General features: G+C 43.2%; 1 protein-coding gene across 2 annotated transcripts in view; it reads left to right on the forward strand.

The window, feature by feature from the left end:
• vac14 (vac14 homolog (S. cerevisiae)) overlaps positions 1–17,281 on the forward strand; it is a 214,195-nt gene extending 196,914 nt beyond the window's left edge. For both annotated transcript variants that reach the window (XM_055648696.1, XM_055648697.1), the window contains exon 20: positions 13,551–17,281. In XM_055648696.1, coding sequence (XP_055504671.1) covers positions 13,551–13,689 — 139 coding nt within the window. In that variant the 3' untranslated portion in view covers positions 13,690–17,281. The remainder of the gene's footprint in view (positions 1–13,550) is intronic.
• The last annotated feature ends 3,376 nt before the right edge of the window (positions 17,282–20,657 follow it).

Genomic DNA, 20,657 nt, shown 5'->3' on the forward strand with positions numbered 1-20,657 from the left:
GCACTGCATGGTGTCCATTGAGTTTGAGAGCATCATTTACAGTAGCACACAGTTCTGGCAAAGGATCTTCAGCCTGAAACATTCATTCTGCTTCTCTATCCACGATGCTACCTGATCTCTTGAATTTTCCCAGCATTTGTTTTGCTTTTATTATAGTAACAAACATTCATTCTTTGATTAACATTATTTAACATTGCACCCATTGGCCTTCAAGTGCACATGGCCCATTCATGCTGGGCACCAAAGCTTTAGTCAACTTATTTGCAGCCAATTCAAGTTGCTTTTCAGCTAATATAGAAACAAGGAACTGCAGATGCTGGTTTACAAGGCAAGATATAAAATGTTGGACTAACACAGCTGATCAGTTAGCTTCTCTGGAGAACATGGATAGGTGACGTTCTAGGCCGGGACAGTTCTGACGGTGGGGAAGGAAGCTAGAAGAGAGGAGGACAAAGCCTGATCAATAATAAGTGAATGGGTGGATACAGGTGGTGGGGGGGGGGGGGGGGGGGGGGGGGGGGGGTTCCAGCTGAGTTACGAGTTACTCCAGCACTTTGTGTCTTTGTCTGCTTTTCAACTATTGCTTTTTAACAATTTCATTATGCTTGCCCAACAATGAGGGTGAATAATTGATCAAAGTTTTGTTTTCCCTTGCTGAGTAAGGATGTCTCATTCTCTAGATAACGTTGTCATGTGCTTTTTTTTTAATGCTATTTTAACGCATGATTAACCAGATTGTTTTCAACAAGTTAACACCATTGAGGGGTAGTCTTGGGCTTTGCTCTGGCATTTCATTCAAACCACAGTGCATAGAATTATTGCTGTTTAGAATAAGTAAATGAATGGACTTTGGTCTTTGTGGGAAAGGTGGGAAAGGTGCTAAAGGAGGCGGTATTCAAACTTACCGTTTGAAGTTTGATCTTTATTTTATGAGAAGTTGGAGTGAGAGACTACGTGAAGAGCCCGCCAGCCACATACGCGTCAATCTTCAGAGCAACTGTATGAAACCACAGACCACCTGCACCAACCTAAACTATAGAAAGATTAATAACGCTTGACTTACCAAATGATCTTTATGAGATTCAGGGTTGGGAGTGGAGGGCACGTAGTCTCTCACTCCAACTTCTCATAAAATAAAGATCAAACTTCAAACGGTAAGTTCTCGTTTAATCTTTATATTTTATATCGAAGTCTCGTGATGAGGCTATGTGAAGCCTTTGAAGCTCCGTGGTTTCATGCAGTAAGCCAATCTGTATGTGAAAACATGAAACAGATAAACCATAAATGGTAGAAAAGACATGGGCTATTTACAACATGATGCTAACTTTACATACATATACATTGCCCTTAATCGGACCACAGTCCCAATTAGACAATAGCTCATGCAACACTGTTCAGAATTCTATCTGCAACCATCCAGACATGTTCAACGAAATTTTATAACTTCTGAAAGTGCGCTTAATACTGTGCACTGCACATCAGAACTTCAGATTTCCTCTGTCCATTTCTTTCTCCACCCTCTCTCAAAAATTAAGACCAACTTGCTTTTTGTGCCAATTCTGAGAAAGAGCCTCCAGCCTGAAAATATGAAAAAAAACTCCCAGAAAACACTGGAATTTTTTTTTCATATTTCCAGTATTTTCTGAGAGGTTTTTTTTCAAATTTAAAGAAGCTCTCGATTTTTTCACTCTTTGAATGCAGCTGTGGGGGTTTGTTTGTCTGTTTGCTTGTTTGTTTGTTGCCTGATGGGCATGGTAGATAGCAAACATACCCTATACCTGTAACTCTTAGTGTTGGAATTTATCAGCAGTACTGGCGAAGCATGTGGGGAAGGGGATAGAGTTAATATGTTAGATTAATAATCTTTCATTAGAGCTCAGAAAGATTATAGATATAACATAATTTTGATTGGGGAGGAGAGGAGAGATGAATAGTCTGCTGTAGAGTTGATTACGAGAGATTAAATGACAGGTAATCTGTAAAATAAAGGGATCAGTATTGGTGAGAACATCGGGGATAGTTTAGGGGCCCAGGTTATGATGAACGTATAAGAACTTATAGAAACGTATAAAATTATAAAAGGCCTGGACAAGTTAGATGCAGGAAAGATGTTCCCAATGACGGATGAGTCCAGAACCAGGGCCCACAATCTAAGACTAAAGGGGAGGCCATTTCAAACTGAGATGAGAAAAAAACGTTTTCACCCAGAGAGTTGTGAATTTGTGGAATTCTCTGCCACAGAAGGCAGTAGAGGCCAATTCACTGGATCAATTTAAAAGAGAGTTAAGGGCCTGTCCCACTTGGCCGTAATTTGCGCCTCATTTACGCGTCATATGTAAAATAGATCGACGCATCTTTAGGCGCGATGTCGCGTGCGAATCACGCGTCATCATGCCGTTTGGTGATTACAATATCCTGCAGCGCACGGCGACACACGGTTACGCACGGTGACGTAAATGTGCGTCACCAAGCGATATACGTGAGATGTCGGAATGCAGCGTGCGACACCAATGCGTCAGCGTGCGTACCCAATGCGTTAACGTGCGTACCCAATGCGTCAGCATGCGTACGCGATACGTCACGCAGGTGGCACGTGAGGATTTCGTACAGGATGAAATCCTGGAGCGCCGCGCGATACTCCTCCGCACTCCTCCACGCCTCCGTGCGCCCGTCCCGCGCTACCCACGCGCTACCCGTGCATCACAACGCGTCGACCTATTTTACATATGACGCATAAAGGAGGCGCAAATGACGGCCGAGTGGGACAGGCCCTTTAGATAGAGCTCTAGGGGCTAGCGGAGTCCAATGGATATGGGGAGAAGGCAGGCAGGGTTACTGATTGTAGATGATCAACCATGATCGCAATGAATTACGTGCAGCCTCGAAGGGCCGAATGGCCTGCTCCTGCACCTATTTTCTTTGTTTCTAACGGTAGAAACAATAAACTGCAGATGCTGGTTAATGCACAAAAGGACACAAAGTGTTGGAGTAACTCAGCAGGACAGGCAGCATCCCTGGAGAACATGGATAGGTGATGCTTCAGGTTGAGACCCTTCTTCAGACTGATTAGTGGAGGGGAGGGAAAAGAAAGCTGGAAAAGGGGAGAGGAAGGACAATGAGTGGCAGGTAATAGGTCGACACAGGCGAGGGGGAATTTAATGACAGGCGGATGGCGGAAACAAAGGACTGAGATAAGAACCATAGGTGTGAGACAGGTTTGAAGAGTTGTGGATTGTGAAGCCAGGAGAAGGAAAGTAGCAGGAGGGGGCGGCGGGGGGAGGGAGAAAATAGATGGGAGTCAAGTTTTGGACGCAGAGGAGGGAAGGGGAGAAGAGAGGGGAGTGCGGGGGGAAAAGGAGGTGAAGGGGTTAGTTAGAAGTTACCCAAACTGGGAGAATTCAACGTTCATGCCCTTGAGTTGTAAGCTACCCTTGGAATGTGAAGTGCTGTTCCTCCAGTTTGTGTGTGGCCTCTCTCTGACAATGGAGGAGGCTCAGGACAGAAAGGTCAGTGTGGGAATGGGATGGGACGTTAAAATGGTTAAGAACCTTTTTTGGCGGCATGGTGGTACAGCGGTAGAGTTGCAGCGCCGGAGACCCGAGTTCAATCCCGACTATGGGTGCCGTCTGTTCGGAGTTTGTACATCTCCCCGTTACCATGAGGGTTTTCACCGATATCTTTGGTTTCCTCCTGCACTCCAAAGATGTACAGGTTTGTAGGTTAATTGGCCTGGGTTTGTATACTTGGTATAAGGTACATACTGTGTGTGTAGGCTTGTGTTAATGTGCGGGAATCAATGGTCGGTGCGGAAGCTGTGGGTCGAAGGGCCTGTTTCCACGCTGTATCTCTAAACCAAATCAGAAGATCCAGTAGGCCTATAAGAAAGTTGCAGAGCATCTCTTGATATAGAGGATGTTTTAGAAACAATCAGCAAAAATATCAGCACAGAGAAGTTTGAGTTAATAAAGGCGAGAGAGCACGGTAAAGCAAAAAAAGTGTGGATGCAAGAAATCTGAAATGAAAAGGGCAGTACTGGAAGGCAGGCAACTCTAGGTAGACAAAGAGTTAATAAGTTGGGTTGGACCTATCATCAGATCTGCCGTCACATGAGAAAAAGCATGGGTTATTTAGAAGCAGATTGCCTTTGACTAATTTGCTGAATTTTTGAGGGATAATAAGAGGATGGTGAAGAGATTGCTGCCTGAGTCATCGTCAGCGGTGGCTCAGTTGGTGGCACATGTCTTAAATTAGATAGAACCGTTCAAATCCACTGCATTCCAGTGCAGCACTGACAAAAGGCTGCACATTCGGAGAGCTGTTATTCATATGAATTGGTAAAATGTACTCTGACTGTTCTCTCCCATGGATATGAGGAATAGCATGGCACCATTTCGAGGAGAAAGGCCATTATCTTGTTGGTTACATTAAATATCTCTGAGAAAATAATCAACTCATTCCTAACCTGAAGGAATGGATCAGTATAATAACAATGCATTTGCACAAGCTGTGTGATTGTATAAGCCATAAATAATTTCAAAGTGTAGTCGTTTTCTTTGAAGTAACCTAACCTAATTTTTCTTGCAGTATCACCTGTATAATAGAACATAATAGAGTACAATAGAGGACCAACGTCTGTGCCGAACATGAGACCAAATTAAACCAATGCCATCTGCCTGCACATGAATCAATACCAATGATCCACATCCTTCATTCCTTGCCTCTTTAATTGGCACTATTGTTTCTGTACCCCAGGATCCCTCGTAAGGATTAGGCATTTGCTGAATACCTTCCCCATAGATTTGACCGGCCAAAGTACAACAATTCATACTTCCGTTTCACCGGGTTTCCGAGCTTGCTGTCTGCAAATTGGTTGACATTTTCTCTACATTGCTGTCTGCAAATTGGTTGACTGTAAAATGCTTTTGCATTTCCTAAAATGGATGAAATTTAGCGTCATATCAATGCAAATGTACACGAAATGCTGGAGTAACTCCACAGGTCAGGTAGTATCTCTGGAGAACATGGAGAGGTAATGTTTTGGGTCGGGACCCTTCAATGCAAATAAATCTTTCTTTCATTTTCACTGGATCATGAGTGAATATTTCATTCTAGAGAGCTGAGGATTCTCAGCTGTTTCATTCAAGACAGAGATGGAGGGTTGAATCGGTGGAGTACCCAGGACGGGAATGAGTGCAGAAAGATGGTGCTGAGATGCAGCGTTCGGCTCTCCTTCTTCCCCCCCCCCCCCCCCCCCCCCCCCCCCCCCCCCCCATTAATTATTGACCTAATTGGCAGTTTAATTGTAGATCAAAAAAAATAATTGTTGCGGCTGTGATTTTCATTTTATAATCTGTTGATGCATTCAGCTATGATTTTTGTTGGTTGTATTTGGACAGAATAATTTTGGGAGGAATATATTTAGGTTTTTTTTTAATTACTGAAGTGTTGTCCTTAGATCAAGGGTTTAGGAATTTGGAAATGGTTTGTTAAATTGGAATTCTGTTCTTGCAGTGCAGCACTAGTTTATCTGAACATGTAATTATAAACATTAGAGATGCTGGAAGGTATCCCAGAGCAGTAGCCAACCTCAAGGCTTCACTGTAATCTGAGATCTTGTGCATTTCACAGTAATTGATTAAGGAGCTGTCCACATGGCTCTGCCCAGCTACTGGAATACACTCCGCAGCTCAGAGGAGCACAAGACCAAGGTTTTGGTTCCTCCAGAGTGGGCTGCCCAACGTTATTTTAATTCCATCTGGCATCTCTCTTGGGTAATCTGAGGAGTTGGATTCTTATTGTGCGACGGGGTGTGTTTGGCAGGCTGTATTTGCTTTTGTAAGATGTATATTAATCTTAAGCATATCTTCAAACTAAATTGGTGCAGGATGTTGGTGAGACCACACTTGAAGTACTGCGTGCAGTTTTGGTCACCATGTTGTAGGAAGGATGTGATGAAGCTGGAGAAGGTGCAGAAAGATTCATAAGGATGTGACTGGAACGGTATGGCTTGAGTTATAAGAAGAGACTTGATAGGTTGGGCTTTTTCCCTGGAACATAGGGGGTTGAGGAATTACCTTATTGAGGTTTACAAAGTCATAAGGAACAGAGATAAGGTGGGTGGTCACAGACTTGATCCCAGTGTATGACAGTCTAAGACTAGAGGCCATGGGATTAAGGTGAGAGGGGAAGGATTTAAAGGGGACTTGAGGAGGAGACATTTTACACAGAGGGTGGTGGCAATATTTAACGAGCTGCCAGAGGAAGTGATGGAAGTGGGTACAATCACAACTTTCAAAACAAATGTTGTCAGGTTCATGGATAGAAAAGGTTTCAAGTCCCATGCAGTACAATGAAAATCTCGCTTGCAGCAGCATCACTGGCACATGGATCAGACAATACGATAAACATAAATGAAACAGATTGTGAATCATCTCTACATGATAGTCCAAACAACTGTGCAAAAAAAACAAGTCATTAGTGCAAAACACAATTAGAAAATAAGTTCATGGTAGTGCAAGTTAGGATTTAGGATTGTGCAGATTAGTTCAAGCACCTGGTTGCAGGAATAATTCCTGAACCCAATTTTTAACATTTTGAAAAATACGCCGCGACCTAGCTGAAGCCTTGACTACGCGGAGACCACTCTCGACCATGAAGGAGAGTGACGAAGACCTCCTACAACCTCGTGACCACCTTGCCGCGACTATGGCTCGCGGGCAAACTCGCCAGAGGTCGCGGTGGAGGTCGACCAAGTGGGACAGGTTCACCAGACTGATTCCTGGGATGTCAGGACTTTCATATGAAGAAAGACTGGATAGACTTGGCTTGTACCCGCTAGAATTTAGGAGATTAGGGGGGATCTTATAGAAACTTACAAAATTCTTAAGGGGTTGGACAGGCTAGATGCAGGAAGATTGTTCCCGATGTTGGGGAAGTCCAGGACAAGGGGTCACAGTTTGAGGATAGAGGGGAAATCCTTTAGGACCGAGATGAGAAAAACATTTTTCACACAGAGAGTGGTGAATCTCTGGAACTCTCTACCACAGAGGGTAGTTGAGGCCAGTTCATTGGCTATATTTAAGAGGGAGTTAGATGTGGCCCTTGTGGCTAAGGGGATCAGGGGGTATGGAGAGAAGGCAGGTACGGGATAATGAGTTGGATGATCAGCCATGATCATATTGAATGGCGGTGCAGGCTCGAAGGGCCAAATGGCCTACACCTGCACCTATTTTCTATGTTTCTATGTTAAGGCTTGGCAGAGCTGGTGGACCTTCAAACTGAGCAGCTGGTGGGTTGGGTCTAACTGTGTACCGCTCACTCCATCTTAACCTACACCCACATTTTATGGTGATCCATTGATAGGCGTTGTCCTGTTCACAGTTGATGTTTGCAGGTGCTCAAATCTACCAATGTATGCATGAATGGCAGTGAGTCTGAACCATTATAGGTCTGGGCTGTCTTCTGTGTGGTCTGTTATTCAATGTGTCACGTCCCTCTGGGACAGAAGATTTGGATTCAAATCCAACTCTAGGAGATAAAACATAATCTGGGTTTCTTCAACACAAAAACTGCATTTTTTCAACATTCCATTGATGGAGTGCTTTTGCACATGGTGAGATCATGAATAGGGCGATACACACATTTTTTTCTTTATATCTCCAAATAGGACTACTGTAAAAAGGACATGTCTTTCTTTAAACCAACATTCCTGGGAGCATTTGGTTTATGAGGGATCCTTTGTGACATGGAGCAGCAGGATCTAGGAACACTGCTATTCCTACAGGATCCTTCCTCAATTCTCGCAAGCTGATGTGAGAGGAAGAAGAGCAGTTCTGAACTCTAAATTATGTAACAGGAGCATTGTACTGTAGTTCACTTTGTGGTTATCTGTATGAGGCCCAGCAGGGTTTGTAAGAGCTTTATATGGGCATTTATTTACTCTGTATAAACAGTTTATTGTAGCAGGAGACTGCAGCATTTCTGCACATCCCAATCATGCTTTATATGCACGGCATACTAACTGCAATGAATTCGAAACCCTGGCAATGATATGGTCACAATGTCAGGATTCTGATGCCCTGCCTGGTGGGAACTCCGTAACACTTGGACCATCTTCCAAGACAGTCCTGGACAGCACTGCCGGCCTCGCCTGCTCTTTTGTTCACATCTTCCAAGGTGCCATGCCCAGCTTCCATTTTGCTGTCTTCTGCTCTTGGAGTGTCCTTGTTGGGACACTGAGCTGTTTTATGCATGTAGTACAGCCTTTCCTTCCCTGAGTTATCCCGAGCCTGGACAGCAGGTTTTGAACATTAGCAGAGTTAAAAAAATAATAATAATTTAGTGTTGGAAAGGGATCTCATCTGTTCTTGTAGTTCCAGGCTCATTTATATAAACCCCAAACAAGTTACAGGATATCCAGCAAACATCCTGTTGCAGTGCACCAAATGAAAACCTCAAAACCGAGCCAGACTTAACACACGGGAACGTAAAAAATAAGACAGGAGGAGGTTATTTGACCCTTCAAGTCTGCTCAACCATTCAATACAACTAAACCTCATCTCACTGCTATATTCCCACTCTCCCCCTGCATCCCTTGATGTTTTTTGCATCTGGAAAGTTATTGAACTCATTTTCAGCTACTTGGCTTCGACGGCCTTCTGTTTTGGCAAATTCCACTGCTTATTAAAACCTCCCCCTCACCAACATCCACCTATAGGCTGGTTCCTTTTTTCTTTGGAGCATAGGAGGGTGAGGAGTGACCTTATTGGGGTGTATAAGATCATGTGGAGCATGAGTAAAGCTCAGTCTTTTTCCCAGGATTCTAAAACTAGGGGTCATGGGCTTAAGGTGAGAGGAGAGAGATTTAAGAAGGGCCTCTGGGACAATGTTTTCACTCAGAGCCATTCATATCAGAATTGAGCTGCCAGTGGAAGCTGTCGATGCGGATAGAATTACTGCTTTCAGCAGACATAATGACAGATACCTGGATAGGAAGGGTTTAGAACGATATGGGCCAAATGGAGGTAAATAGAACTAGCCAAAACTACCAATTTGATCAACATTGACAGGGTGGACAGAAAGGCCATGTTCCGTGCTGCCTAGCTCCATGAGAATCAACTTAAGAAGGAGACGAATCAAATGGGATAAGGCAAATTCAAGAGCTGTTTAAATTATTTGGAGTTGAAATACTGAGGAACCCAGCTAACTAAATTACTGAGGTTTGGCTGTTTTGCATTGCAGTTGGTTTTGGCCTTTTGTTTTTGGTGCTTTAACTTTTTTAATACTTCCTCTCTTATTATTTTACTTGGTCTCTGCCCTTTTTTTATTAGGCAGATAATAAAGTGTGAAAAAGCAGGCCATTGAACGATTGGAGAGAGTGGAGGTGCTGGGGGGTTTGGGTGTGGCCCCACTTCAGAGCAAGCTTCTTTCAGAATCACTCAGCTGCCTTATCCCTCGACACATGCACACTGACCCACTTCATGTTTTCAACTAAACCCTGTTTTTAGTTTAAAAACATTTCAATCACCCATCACAGTGTTAAACATCTGCAGCCTGAGGAAGGAGGAAAGGAATTTGGAGATACCAGTGAAGTTTGTATAAACTCATTGGGCTGAAGCTCAAGAGACCATCAGGCTCCTGAATGATAGTTTCACACTGACATCGACTCCTGTCCTGGCAGGCGGTTTGGAAGCAATGCTGCACCCGAGGTTATTGACTTCACTGTGTGGGTCACAAGGCCACCATCTCACAGAACAGGCTGTTCTTCTTCTGTAGGAACTGCTTGCGTGCTATCTGCTGGCCTGCGTGAAGCCTGTACGTTCCACTGGAGACCCCACATTCTATCAGTCTGCAGAGTCAAAACATTTTTCTCCTCAGCTATGGCTCAGTGCTAACATTTTTACCCCCAGACCCCCCCCAGTTCAATTTAAATCCAAACTCTAGTGCTGTATTGAGTGTGAATTGTTAAACTGATACATTGCCTTCTCAGGAAGAAGTAAAGGAAACCCTCTGCACCATTTTAAACAAGAGCTGGACATTCTGGCTAGCTTTTAATCTTTGTTCCCCAATGTAAAAAAGAAATCATCACTTTATTTGTTTATTATCATGTTTTTGTCTGTGGGATTAAACAGGAAGCAAACATTCATAAATGCCCAATGTGACTTTAATTGGAAAGTAGTTCATGACTGGGAAATGATTTAGTCATCCTGGTGGTAGGCGACATATAAAAACATACTTAGTCATAGAGAAACACAGCAGGAACCAGGCCTTTAAGCCCATCGAATCGCCACCAACCATCAACCACCTATTTCACGCAGCTCCTACATTTAAACCCAGTTCTTATTCACTTCACATTCTCGTCAACTTCTCCCAAGATTTTACTACTCAGCTACACGTGAAGGGCAATTTACAGTGGCCGATTAATCTGCTGACACACACGACATTGGGACGTGGGAGGAATCTGGAGCACCCGCGAGAAATCCACCCATCACAGGATGAAGTGCAAACTTCACACAGGCAGTGCCCAAGGTCAGAATTGAACTGGAAGGTACACAAAAATGCTGGAGAAACTCAGCGGGTGCAGCAGCATCTTTGGAGCGAAGGATTAGGCAACGTTTCAGGCCAAAACCCTTCTTCAGACACTGGGATCTCTGCCACTGAGGCAGTAGCCGACTAGCTGTACCACTATGCTGCCCATAATGTAATATTTTATATGATTATACTTTTGACTTCTCAGATGTACAAAGCTCCTTCTCCTGCAGGCCTGAAATAACATTCTTCTTAATCTCTACCTTTCCCCAATCCACCGTACAGTTCAGCATTCAGGTTTCCTTCTGCTCACTCCAACAACACCACGAGGACGAGAGGATCTTTCTAATTCTAGACTTTTAACACATCCGTTACATTTAACATTGTGGCATCACAGAGGTGTTGAAGAAGTCTTTTGGCACATTGGCCATCTGTCAGGGAATTGAGTAGAGAAGTGTTACATTTGTACAAGATGTTGGTGAGGCCGCACTTGGAATATTGTGTTCACCCTGCTTATAAGACAGAATACATTAAGCGGGAAAGGGTGCGGAGAAGAGTTGTGAGGTTGAGGCCAGGATGCAAGGGGCTGAGCTACAGGTAAAGGATGGCCAGGTTAGGACTTTATTCCTTGGAGCACAGGAGGCTGAGGGGTGATCTTATAGAGATTTATAAAAAAGAGGGGAATAGATAGGGTGAATACCTCTTTTCCAAAGGTAGAGAAATCAAGAACTAGAGGGCATAGATTTAAGGCAAGAGAGGAACTATTTAATGGGAATTTGAGTGGTAACTTTTTCAAACAGATGGTGGTGTATATATGGAATGTGCTGCCAGAGTAAGTGGTTGAAATAGATATATTAATACATTTAAAAGATATTTTGACAGCGACATGGATAGGAAATGTTGAGAGGGATATAGGGCAAACATGGATAAATGGGACAAGTTTAGATTGGGCATCATGGTTGGTATGGACGATGGACTGAATGTCTTGTTCTGTACTGGACGACTGTATCTGCCATCGAGTGGTTACTGATTCTATAGCCCCAGTAGATAGATTGTATCAAGCCAAAGGACTTTATTTAGTAATCTTTCTGACATTTGCATGTCACTGGCTATTCCCAGCTCGGTAATATAGCCTTATCTGTATGTACCTTTTGATATTTTCTATATTCAGTGAGTTGGGAGTAATACTGCTGTATTCCGCAGATGAGGAGACTTTTTGATTATGGGGCACATGTTGGTAAACTTTATTCATGTGGATAAATTTGTGTCACTGACAAGGTCATATTTACTAACCACCCTTCACCGTTGTGGAGAAATGTTGTCTTGAATGTATGCAGCCCACGGGATGAAGACACTTTGAGTTATGAAGTAGGGGATTCTAAAATTGGAGTCAGTTGAAGATAAAAGAGCAGCAGTATATCACGGTCAGGAAAGTGATTTCCTCCAATCCTCGTGTTTGGTGGAGATCGAGGGTGTTGTAAAAGAAGCCTGGCCAGTTGCTGTGGTGCTCCCTGTAGCTTCTCCATGTCCACCTGGTCAATCCCAGGCAGGAAACGAGCCCCACCCTCCACCACCATCTACTTCCACACCCCACATTAATATTAAGTTTTCACTGTGACACTGAGCCTCATTTTTTCCCTTCCACCTTATTGTAAGTGAGATTAACACGGCTCTTTGTGTTATCTGTTGGGAATGTAATGGGATGAGAAAATATCTCACCAGAAATCATTTTATTGGTGACTTGGTCATCACTCACCCAAACTCTGGCATAAAATATCTTGATGCTAAAATCATTGCTCCAACATTTGCCGCCCAGGGCTCCAGTCTTCCAAGCGTTTACATCAGAACTCTAGGCATCATATTTTCAGAGCAGAAAATGTGCCGTGCTGACCTCTTCTCCCCAAGGCCAGGCTGGGAGGTCAAACACAGGCCCTTTTAGGCCCAGGGTGGTACCCATGGGAGGCCAGCACTTGTGGGAGGAAGAGAGGGATTTGGCATCAAGACCAGGAGCAGAAGGCTGTTGTTAGTCATTGTGGGATGGAGAGACATTAATCACGAGTACCGGAGGTGGTGTGAGGAAGAGCTGATGTTAGTCACATGGAGTGCGGGCAGCAGCTGGTGTTAGCCACAGTACGTGGGCAAAATGGGCAGGACATGGTGTTAGTCACAGGGTGTGTGGGCGGGTGCTGCTGTTGGTCAATGGGAGTGGGGGCAGGAGGTGATCTTAGCCACAGAGCGTGGGCAAAATGGCAGGAACTGGTGTTTGTCACGGTGTGCCCGTGCTCCTGTTACAGAGTGTGGGCAGAATCAACAGGAGCTGGTGTTATTCATGGGGGGAGTGGGTAGGAGTTGGTGTTCGTCACGGTGTGTGTGGGCAAGTGCTGCTGTTAGTCACAGGGAGTGCGGCCAGGAGGTGATGTTAACCACAGAGTGTGGGCAAAATGGGCAGGACATGCGTTAGTCACGGGGTGTGTGGGCAGCTCCTACTGTTAGTCATGGACTGTGGGCAGAATCAGCAGGAGCTGGTGTTATTCACGGGGTGTGTGGGCAGGATCTGGTGTTAATCCAAGAATTACTGGGGTAGTTCTGATCATATAAAAGGGGTAAAAATCGTGGGATGTTTTTCTCAAACAAAGGCGAAATTTAATGGTGGAGTTTAATATTCTGAATGGCATGGGATGACTAAATTGTGAAAGGCTGGTTCCATTGCTGGCAACAGAAGAACTCACACTGAGGACCATTAGTGGAAGAAAAAGGTTAACATCTTTGAAGACAAGGTTTATCTGATGTTCTACTACATATCTCTCTTGAGGCATGGACAACATGACCTGAAGGCGTGCCGAATAGCTGGCAAATAAACAAGCAAATAAATTGGCCAAATGCAAAGATCTGGAAGTAGAATGTAGGTACGGCTTCACTTGAATGGGTGGTGGGCCGTCCTTTGTGTTGTCACTGCCTGTCCATGGACATTACATTTTTCCTTCCATTTGCTGTACGTTAAATGCAAGTGTTTTGATTAACAGGCCGAGTGAGAAGACCACGACGTCGAACAGGCAAGTCCCGTCAGAGATCAACTATAACGAACTGCTGCAACACTTTGAGAAAGTGCAGAAGAAACACCTGGAAATCAGGCACCAGCGGGCAGGCCGCAACAATCTGTGACGCTTGGCACCAACCAAGAGACTCTGCGCACGTGACTGGAGGATTCCCACGTTTGGGACTTGCTAAGACTGTGGAGTCAGTTTTGTCGGGCTGCTCGGGTACCATTAGAATGTATTGTCCTTCAACCCCACAGATATTCACTATGTGTAGGCTGGCCGATATTCCTCTCTTAATTTATGGTTCGGTGAGAATTTGCATCATTTGTGAATTTGAGATCATTGCATCCCCAGTCCTATCCTGCGATAAATTCCTCACTTTCGCTGCATATCCAGCCTATGGGCCTTGTACAATATTTCTTTTCAGTCCAGAGGCAATATTTACTTTATTATTAATCATTAATCTGCACATTACCTGTCCTCCACTCAATATTCTCATCTAAAACTGTTTCTCATGTCATAATATCAATTGAAAATATCTGGCAGGACATTGGAATTTTATAAATTTAATTCAATGTGTAAACTCTGTCTCTTATCACACTGCCACGAACTGCACTTACAAAACCGAGCCAACAGCAAACAGTGGATTTGTACTCAAGCTCTTGACTGGTTTGGACAACACGAAATTGATTTGCAACTTGAAAAGAGGAGATAGACACAAAATGCTAGACTCTTCCCAGATAAAGGCTGAGAACGAACACATTGAAAGTAATAGCCCACCACACAGCCTCACCTAGAGGTACTTAATTCAGAAAACGCTAAGTACTCTGCTCAAGGTTAAGCATGAGATGACACTGGCGTGTTCAAAGTTGAAAACAAAATGAATTAGATCCACCTTATTAAATGGAAAGGTATGATAGATGTCCTCATTATGGCTGATAATGGTCAACATTTACTCACCAGTGTACTATGTGTGTCACATAAACATGAAGTATTTGCGAATCGGGAATCAGGTCTGTGAATTGCTGGTTTAGTACACATGTGGTGATTTTTCAAGTTCATTTGCAGACCAATTGGAAGGACTTTTTCCAAAGTTATTCCCCAAACACATGTTTGAATAATTAAAAAAGCACTGGATCCTAAAATATTCAGAGTGCACTCTAATAATATTATGCTATTGTAATATCTTCCCAGAATGGAGCTAGGGATGGGCAACTCATCACCATTAAAGCTTCCACCAACTTCAATCCCATTTATCCACAGGACTGTGGAATGCAATGTAGCTGCATCAAGCTCTCTATCCTAAATGACCAGCACACACTGATAGTGGTTTGGGAGGGGAAGAGTGTTAGTGGGGCATGGGCAAACAATGTTGAATATTGAAGTCCTTGCACTGTTTTATAAATTGTGTGTACTCTACTGCTAATCAATTACTGAGACTGGCTTGTGGCAATCTGGTGTAATTGGAGGATGTGCGCACCTGTCAGTATCTGGATTATATACTCACAAACAAAAATGGATTTTGTCCATGATTATAGTATTTTTTTGTAGCAGAGTAAATATCAAAACCACTAAATTAGGAAGTGAAGCAAGGTAGGGTGGTGTTTTAATTTACTCAGAAGACAACACAAAGTTTCTGAAGTCACGGCCCAAAGCACAACACTGGGTGAAAGATTGAAATGCATTTGCCCGGCTTTGCAGGAATGTTTCTCCAACAGAATGCAGTGAGTACAAGATAGTTAAACAACGCATTGCATAAAATCAGTTTTAACAAGCTTGAGATTTGTCCAGTCAAATTGAATCTGACAATGATTTAGGAGATCTTTACATGATACCTTTCTAAAAATGTATCACAGGGAACGTGACTGTATCGTCTTAAAGGCCAAATTGATTTTTACCCAAGCTGCGTACTTCTATCGGCTCCCACTCTGTTACTAGAATATTTAAAATGCAAAAATGATAGATTTAAAAGCAAATTTGTTTTGCTTCAGGGATACTGATATTAAGACTTCATTTCAAACTGCCATTTTTAATTGCCACCTTAACAATAAATTTCACCAGAGACAAGAAACAGTTAAAAATCAAACACTTCCTGCAAAAGAAGCCCTCAGTGGCTTGTGTCCACAACTATCTGCCACTGGAGGTGAGATCCTCCTGTCAACAGCATGGTTCATGCAGTTGATATATGCTGTATTCCAGCTGTTATTTGTTTAAAAGCTGGATGATTGTGGGCTATTAGAAGTGATAGGGTTCACTATAATTACTTGTCCTGGCATTGTTACCTTTCTGCCAAATCTTCACCCCCCCCCCCCCCTCCCCACCATATCGTCCAACTACCCTGTCCTCGCCCCATGTAAAATCATGACATTAGTACTAAAAGGATAAGGTTTGCCAAGCGGATATTAAGTAATTTCATCCGTGTCCAGGGACCACTCAGTTCATGCCATTGGACAGGATCTTCCATCCTTTTGCTACCACAAATGGAAATATTTTAAGTATACCTATCATGATTTTAAAGCTATTCACTGCCCCATTTTAGAATTGGGGATCCATCCAGTACTGGAACAAAATAGAAGTGCATCACTGATTTAATTCACTTTATCGATGTCCAGAGATTACAATGGAAACTGCACTTAAGACACTTTAAGGTTTAGTGACCCTGAATAAATCTAAAATCTCACTGCCCCCAATTGTTTGGCAAACATTGCGCCCAGTATTATTTCACCTCCAATGTTGATCACTGACGTTTTGTCACTGGTGCTGCTCATCTGTATGTTTGACAGGGCCTCAGCTGACCTAAAGTGACCTGTGTTTCGTGCAGGGGCAGGATCTCACTACTTTGTGCTGGGCTTTGTTACCCATGACCAGCCTCTGTCTCCTCACCATTCTCTGGTCAACTGTTTTGATTTCCATTTTCTTTTATCTGGGGTCCAACACGGATCACATTCCCAGTTGCTTCTGAGTGTGCTTGTACGATATTTAACCAGGTGTAGCTTATTCCACTGTGCAGGTCAGAGGGGTGGTCAGCCGTATGACTTTGCACCAGGTTCTGAAGTGTGATTTCTCACTCCACTCCACCTGCTCCCAGTTGAGTAGATGCACCACAGACCTTCAAGTGCTCCATGTTCCTTATGAGAGCGATAAACCATTTATGTAACGTTCACTGTATAGCAACGTCCCCTCCCAAAAAACCACCAGACTGATATGAACCCAGGTCTCTATAGCAGCCAGGGTGCTGAATGAGAGGTGAGTGTACTTGAATCATTGGAAGGGATCCGATTACATGCAAGGCAAATGGTTTGTCGGGGCAACGTCCTGCGAATCTGCCATTCGCAGTGGTCTTTTTCTTGAAAAGTAGTGATGTGGGTGGCGGAGAGGTAGTTAATGATCAGGGGTTTGGGGAATGAGCTGGGTAGAGCAGAGGTTTGCACTGCATTCAGGAGCTGTGACTGAATGCCAGGTTGATACACCATTTGCTAGCTATAGCAAATCACTTGCCTTAATTGCACTGAAGGTGGATTGCAAATTTGTGGTAAATCTCTTTAACGCACAAAGACTAAGAACTAATCATGGCCTCAGATTGTAAATAAAGGCAGCATGTCCCGTGAATCAACATTGTTAATCTTGTTTACAAAGAGACTTGTCCTTTGAATTTAAAATTTAAATAAACTTGAGTTGTACATGATGTGTAAAAGAAAAATGTTATTACTTTAACCCTGCTTTTGTACAAAGCATCTTGGTGCACTGGTTTGTACCTTTGCGATTCCCAGAATCTGAGCATTTTGTCTGACGGCCATTGAATTTCCAGCCTGGGATTAAAAAGCTTTTTTTATTTCTGTTGCCAAAATTGCAGAAGTAAGATGTGCTTGAATTCTTTTCATAATTCTTTGAGACAAAATTGGGAGGAGAGTGGGGGTGTAGCAACTTCGAATGGAGAAACGATAAATCACTCTTGTAGTTTGCAATTCAGTCACGGCAATTAAAGTTCAACTAACCCAAGAAATAAACCAGAAATAAAGTCAGAATGGAAAAAGGCAGTCTGATAATAAAGTTGCCTTCCATACATGTAAACCTTTACTTTAAAGTAGAATACTATTCTTCACTATTATTATGCAGAATCAATGATTACATAAGGGTTCATAGTATTTATTTGAAATAGCTTCATTTTTAATTTTTTTTAACCCACTCAGCCAAGTCCCGCACAATTTCAGTTTTTATTTGCCCACCCTTTCCCCGAACCTTCTTCACTGGTGGCTGTGATGGTCAATTCCAACGTAAGCCAAACCCATCACCATCTGGCCGTCGACAGCTAGGTGCAGGCAGGATATCTCCCACTGTGTTTCAGCATTTGATCCATACCTTGCTGGCCTCACAGAGTGGTGTCTGATCTTTACAAAGTGAGAGTGTTGAGACAAACGCTGGTGTGTGACTTCACCGCTCACCAGTAGGTCTGTTCATCACCGTTTTTGAGGCAGTGTAAGCCGTATCATGATGCTGATGCCAGCTCATAGAAGGGACTGTGGAAAGCTATTTACTTAAGATCATGTATAGACTAGAATATCTGCACATGTATAATATATTGGGAATTGTGCAGACAAATGTAAGTGGTAAATGACCAAGCTGTGATTCTACCTAAAGTCTAGATTTGATCAATATGTTTTGGCATATATTAACTAACCCACTAATTATAAATCAATGCCAGTTTTATTAGCCATACTAGCTTTTGGAGAGAAGCTGTTTTGAGGATCCTATCTTATTTTGGTCAAGTTATCTTAACACATTTAGCGTGATAACTGCTATGAAATACTCCCAACAGACCAGTGGTTTTTGTGGGCAGCATTCCAGAAAAGGCAGTTGAATTGATACCTTTTAACACAATATCTGGTCAGCATTGGAATATTGATTTCTAGGGACAAGTGACGGGTTAACAGCATCATTGCATGCTGTGCTGGATAAAGTATAAAACCCAAAGACAGCGTTAATCTTAGGTCTGTTATCTGAATCAGTAGCTGGAAATTAGCCACAGGTTTTGCTTTAAGCATGGGAAGCATATATGAACAGGTTCAGACCCAACTGTGATTGCACTGGTAGTTGGCATTAGGCAATTGAACAGGAGAAAGCATTGAACCAACAAGAGTGCAAGAAAATAGATGCAGAGGGAAATGGGTGTATGATGGTCAGTGTGGACTTGATGGCCCGAAATGTGTTGTGTTACTCTGACTCATTGACTTGTTAAAGAATGTTTAATATATTGCGGCTGAGAGTTTCTGTGGGTTGGTTTTATCATTGTTGACATTCATCAAATCACCACAAAAGATCATGCAAGTTATTTCTAACCTATATCAATTTCCCTGATTTTCCGTTGGATAAAATAACATTTTGGCCAAAATCATCAAGGCATCCAGATTGCAATAATGGGAGTGGCATAAAAACTGGTCAACACATTAGGAGATTTTATGCAATAAAATTTAACTCTGATGTCTGCGAAATGTTGCATTTTGGTGCACACTCAGAGTATTGTGTGCAGTTCTGATTGCCTTGATGTGCGAAGAATGTAATTTAGCTGGAAAGGGTGTAGAAAAGATTCACAAGCATGTCACCAAGAATGGAGTGCTTGAGTTATATGGAGAAACTGGATAGGGAGGAGCTTTTTAAGCTGAAGTGAAGGTGCTGAGGGGTGACCTTACAGAGGTAGATAAAATCATGAGAAGCATTAATAAGCATTAACTTGTTTTCCCTGGGTCTAAAACTGAAGGACATAGACTGCAGGTGAGTAGGGAAAGATTCAAAAGGAACCTGAGGGGCATTTTTTTCACACAGGGTATATGGAGCAAGCTACCAGAAGAAGTGATAGAAGTAGGTATATTACAACATTTAAAAGAGATTTGGAATGGTCCATGGATAAGGTTGAGGGAAATATGGGCCAAATGTAGGTAAATAGGACTGCCTGAAGTAGGTAACATGGTTGGAGTGGGTGAGTTGGGCCAAAGGGCCGTTACCGTACTATCTGAGTCCATGACTTCCTGCAGACAGAGAGAGACCAGCGTACATCAACCAATCTGATGAATGATCCAAAATAATTGTTTTAATGATTTTTTCAGTCATTTAAAATGTACCAATGAAGGGACGGATTCCTAATATACCATTGTGGTAAACTCATCAGCAATTGTATTTATAGAGATACAGCAAGGTTAAACATGGTGATTTAAAAATCTATCTATCTATCTATTATATATTAAAACTGTGTGGCTGCCACCTGCCGCCTGGCGTCCAGCTGCCTTTCTGCCTTTTGATTCGCTGCTCCTTCCTATCAGCTTCCAACACACTTCAAAACAAAGTTGCAAGACAGGAACACTCTGAACTTTTCACCTCAATGGGATATCACAGCAAGTGCTTCAACAGGAGGGGGAGGGCCAATTGGTATTGCAATTGGAACTGCTGCAGCAGGCAGGGGAGGGCTGGAATCTTACATTTGGGAACGGGTTCAGTTCCAATGGAGGAGACGGGTGCATGGTGGAATATTGGGTTGGGGGATCACACCATTGGGGGAGCAGACCCAACGGGTCTGCACTTGGTCTAGTTAATATATAAAACTCAAATCCATCCGTCCGCCTGCAGTACGGATCCCTTCCTGCCTTTTGATTTGTTGACGGCTGCTCCTTCCTATCAGCTTCCAACACATTTCGAAACAAAGTTGCAAGACAGGAACACTGAACTTTTCACTGCTGCAGGGGAGGTGCAATTGAGGGAGGCAGGGGAGTGCTGGAAACTTACATTTGGCAACGGCTTCAGTTCCATTGGAGGAGACGGGTGCATGGTGGAATATTGGGTTGGGGGAATCACACCATTGGGGGAGCAGACCCAACGGGTCTGCATTTGGTCTAGTTATATATTAAAACTGTGTGCCTGCCGTCTGCCGTCCGGCTGCCTTTCTGCCTTTTGATTCGTTCCATCGTGTGATGTCACAATGCCCAATACACTCCTTCCTATCAGCTTCCAACACACTTCAAAACAAAGTTGCAAGACAGGAACACTCTGAACTTTTCACCTCAATGGGATATCACAGCAAGTGCTTCAACAGGAGGGGGAGGG

Source organism: Leucoraja erinacea, chromosome 17 (genome assembly GCF_028641065.1).
Source record: "Leucoraja erinacea ecotype New England chromosome 17, Leri_hhj_1, whole genome shotgun sequence".
Lineage (NCBI taxonomy): Eukaryota > Metazoa > Chordata > Chondrichthyes > Rajiformes > Rajidae > Leucoraja > Leucoraja erinaceus.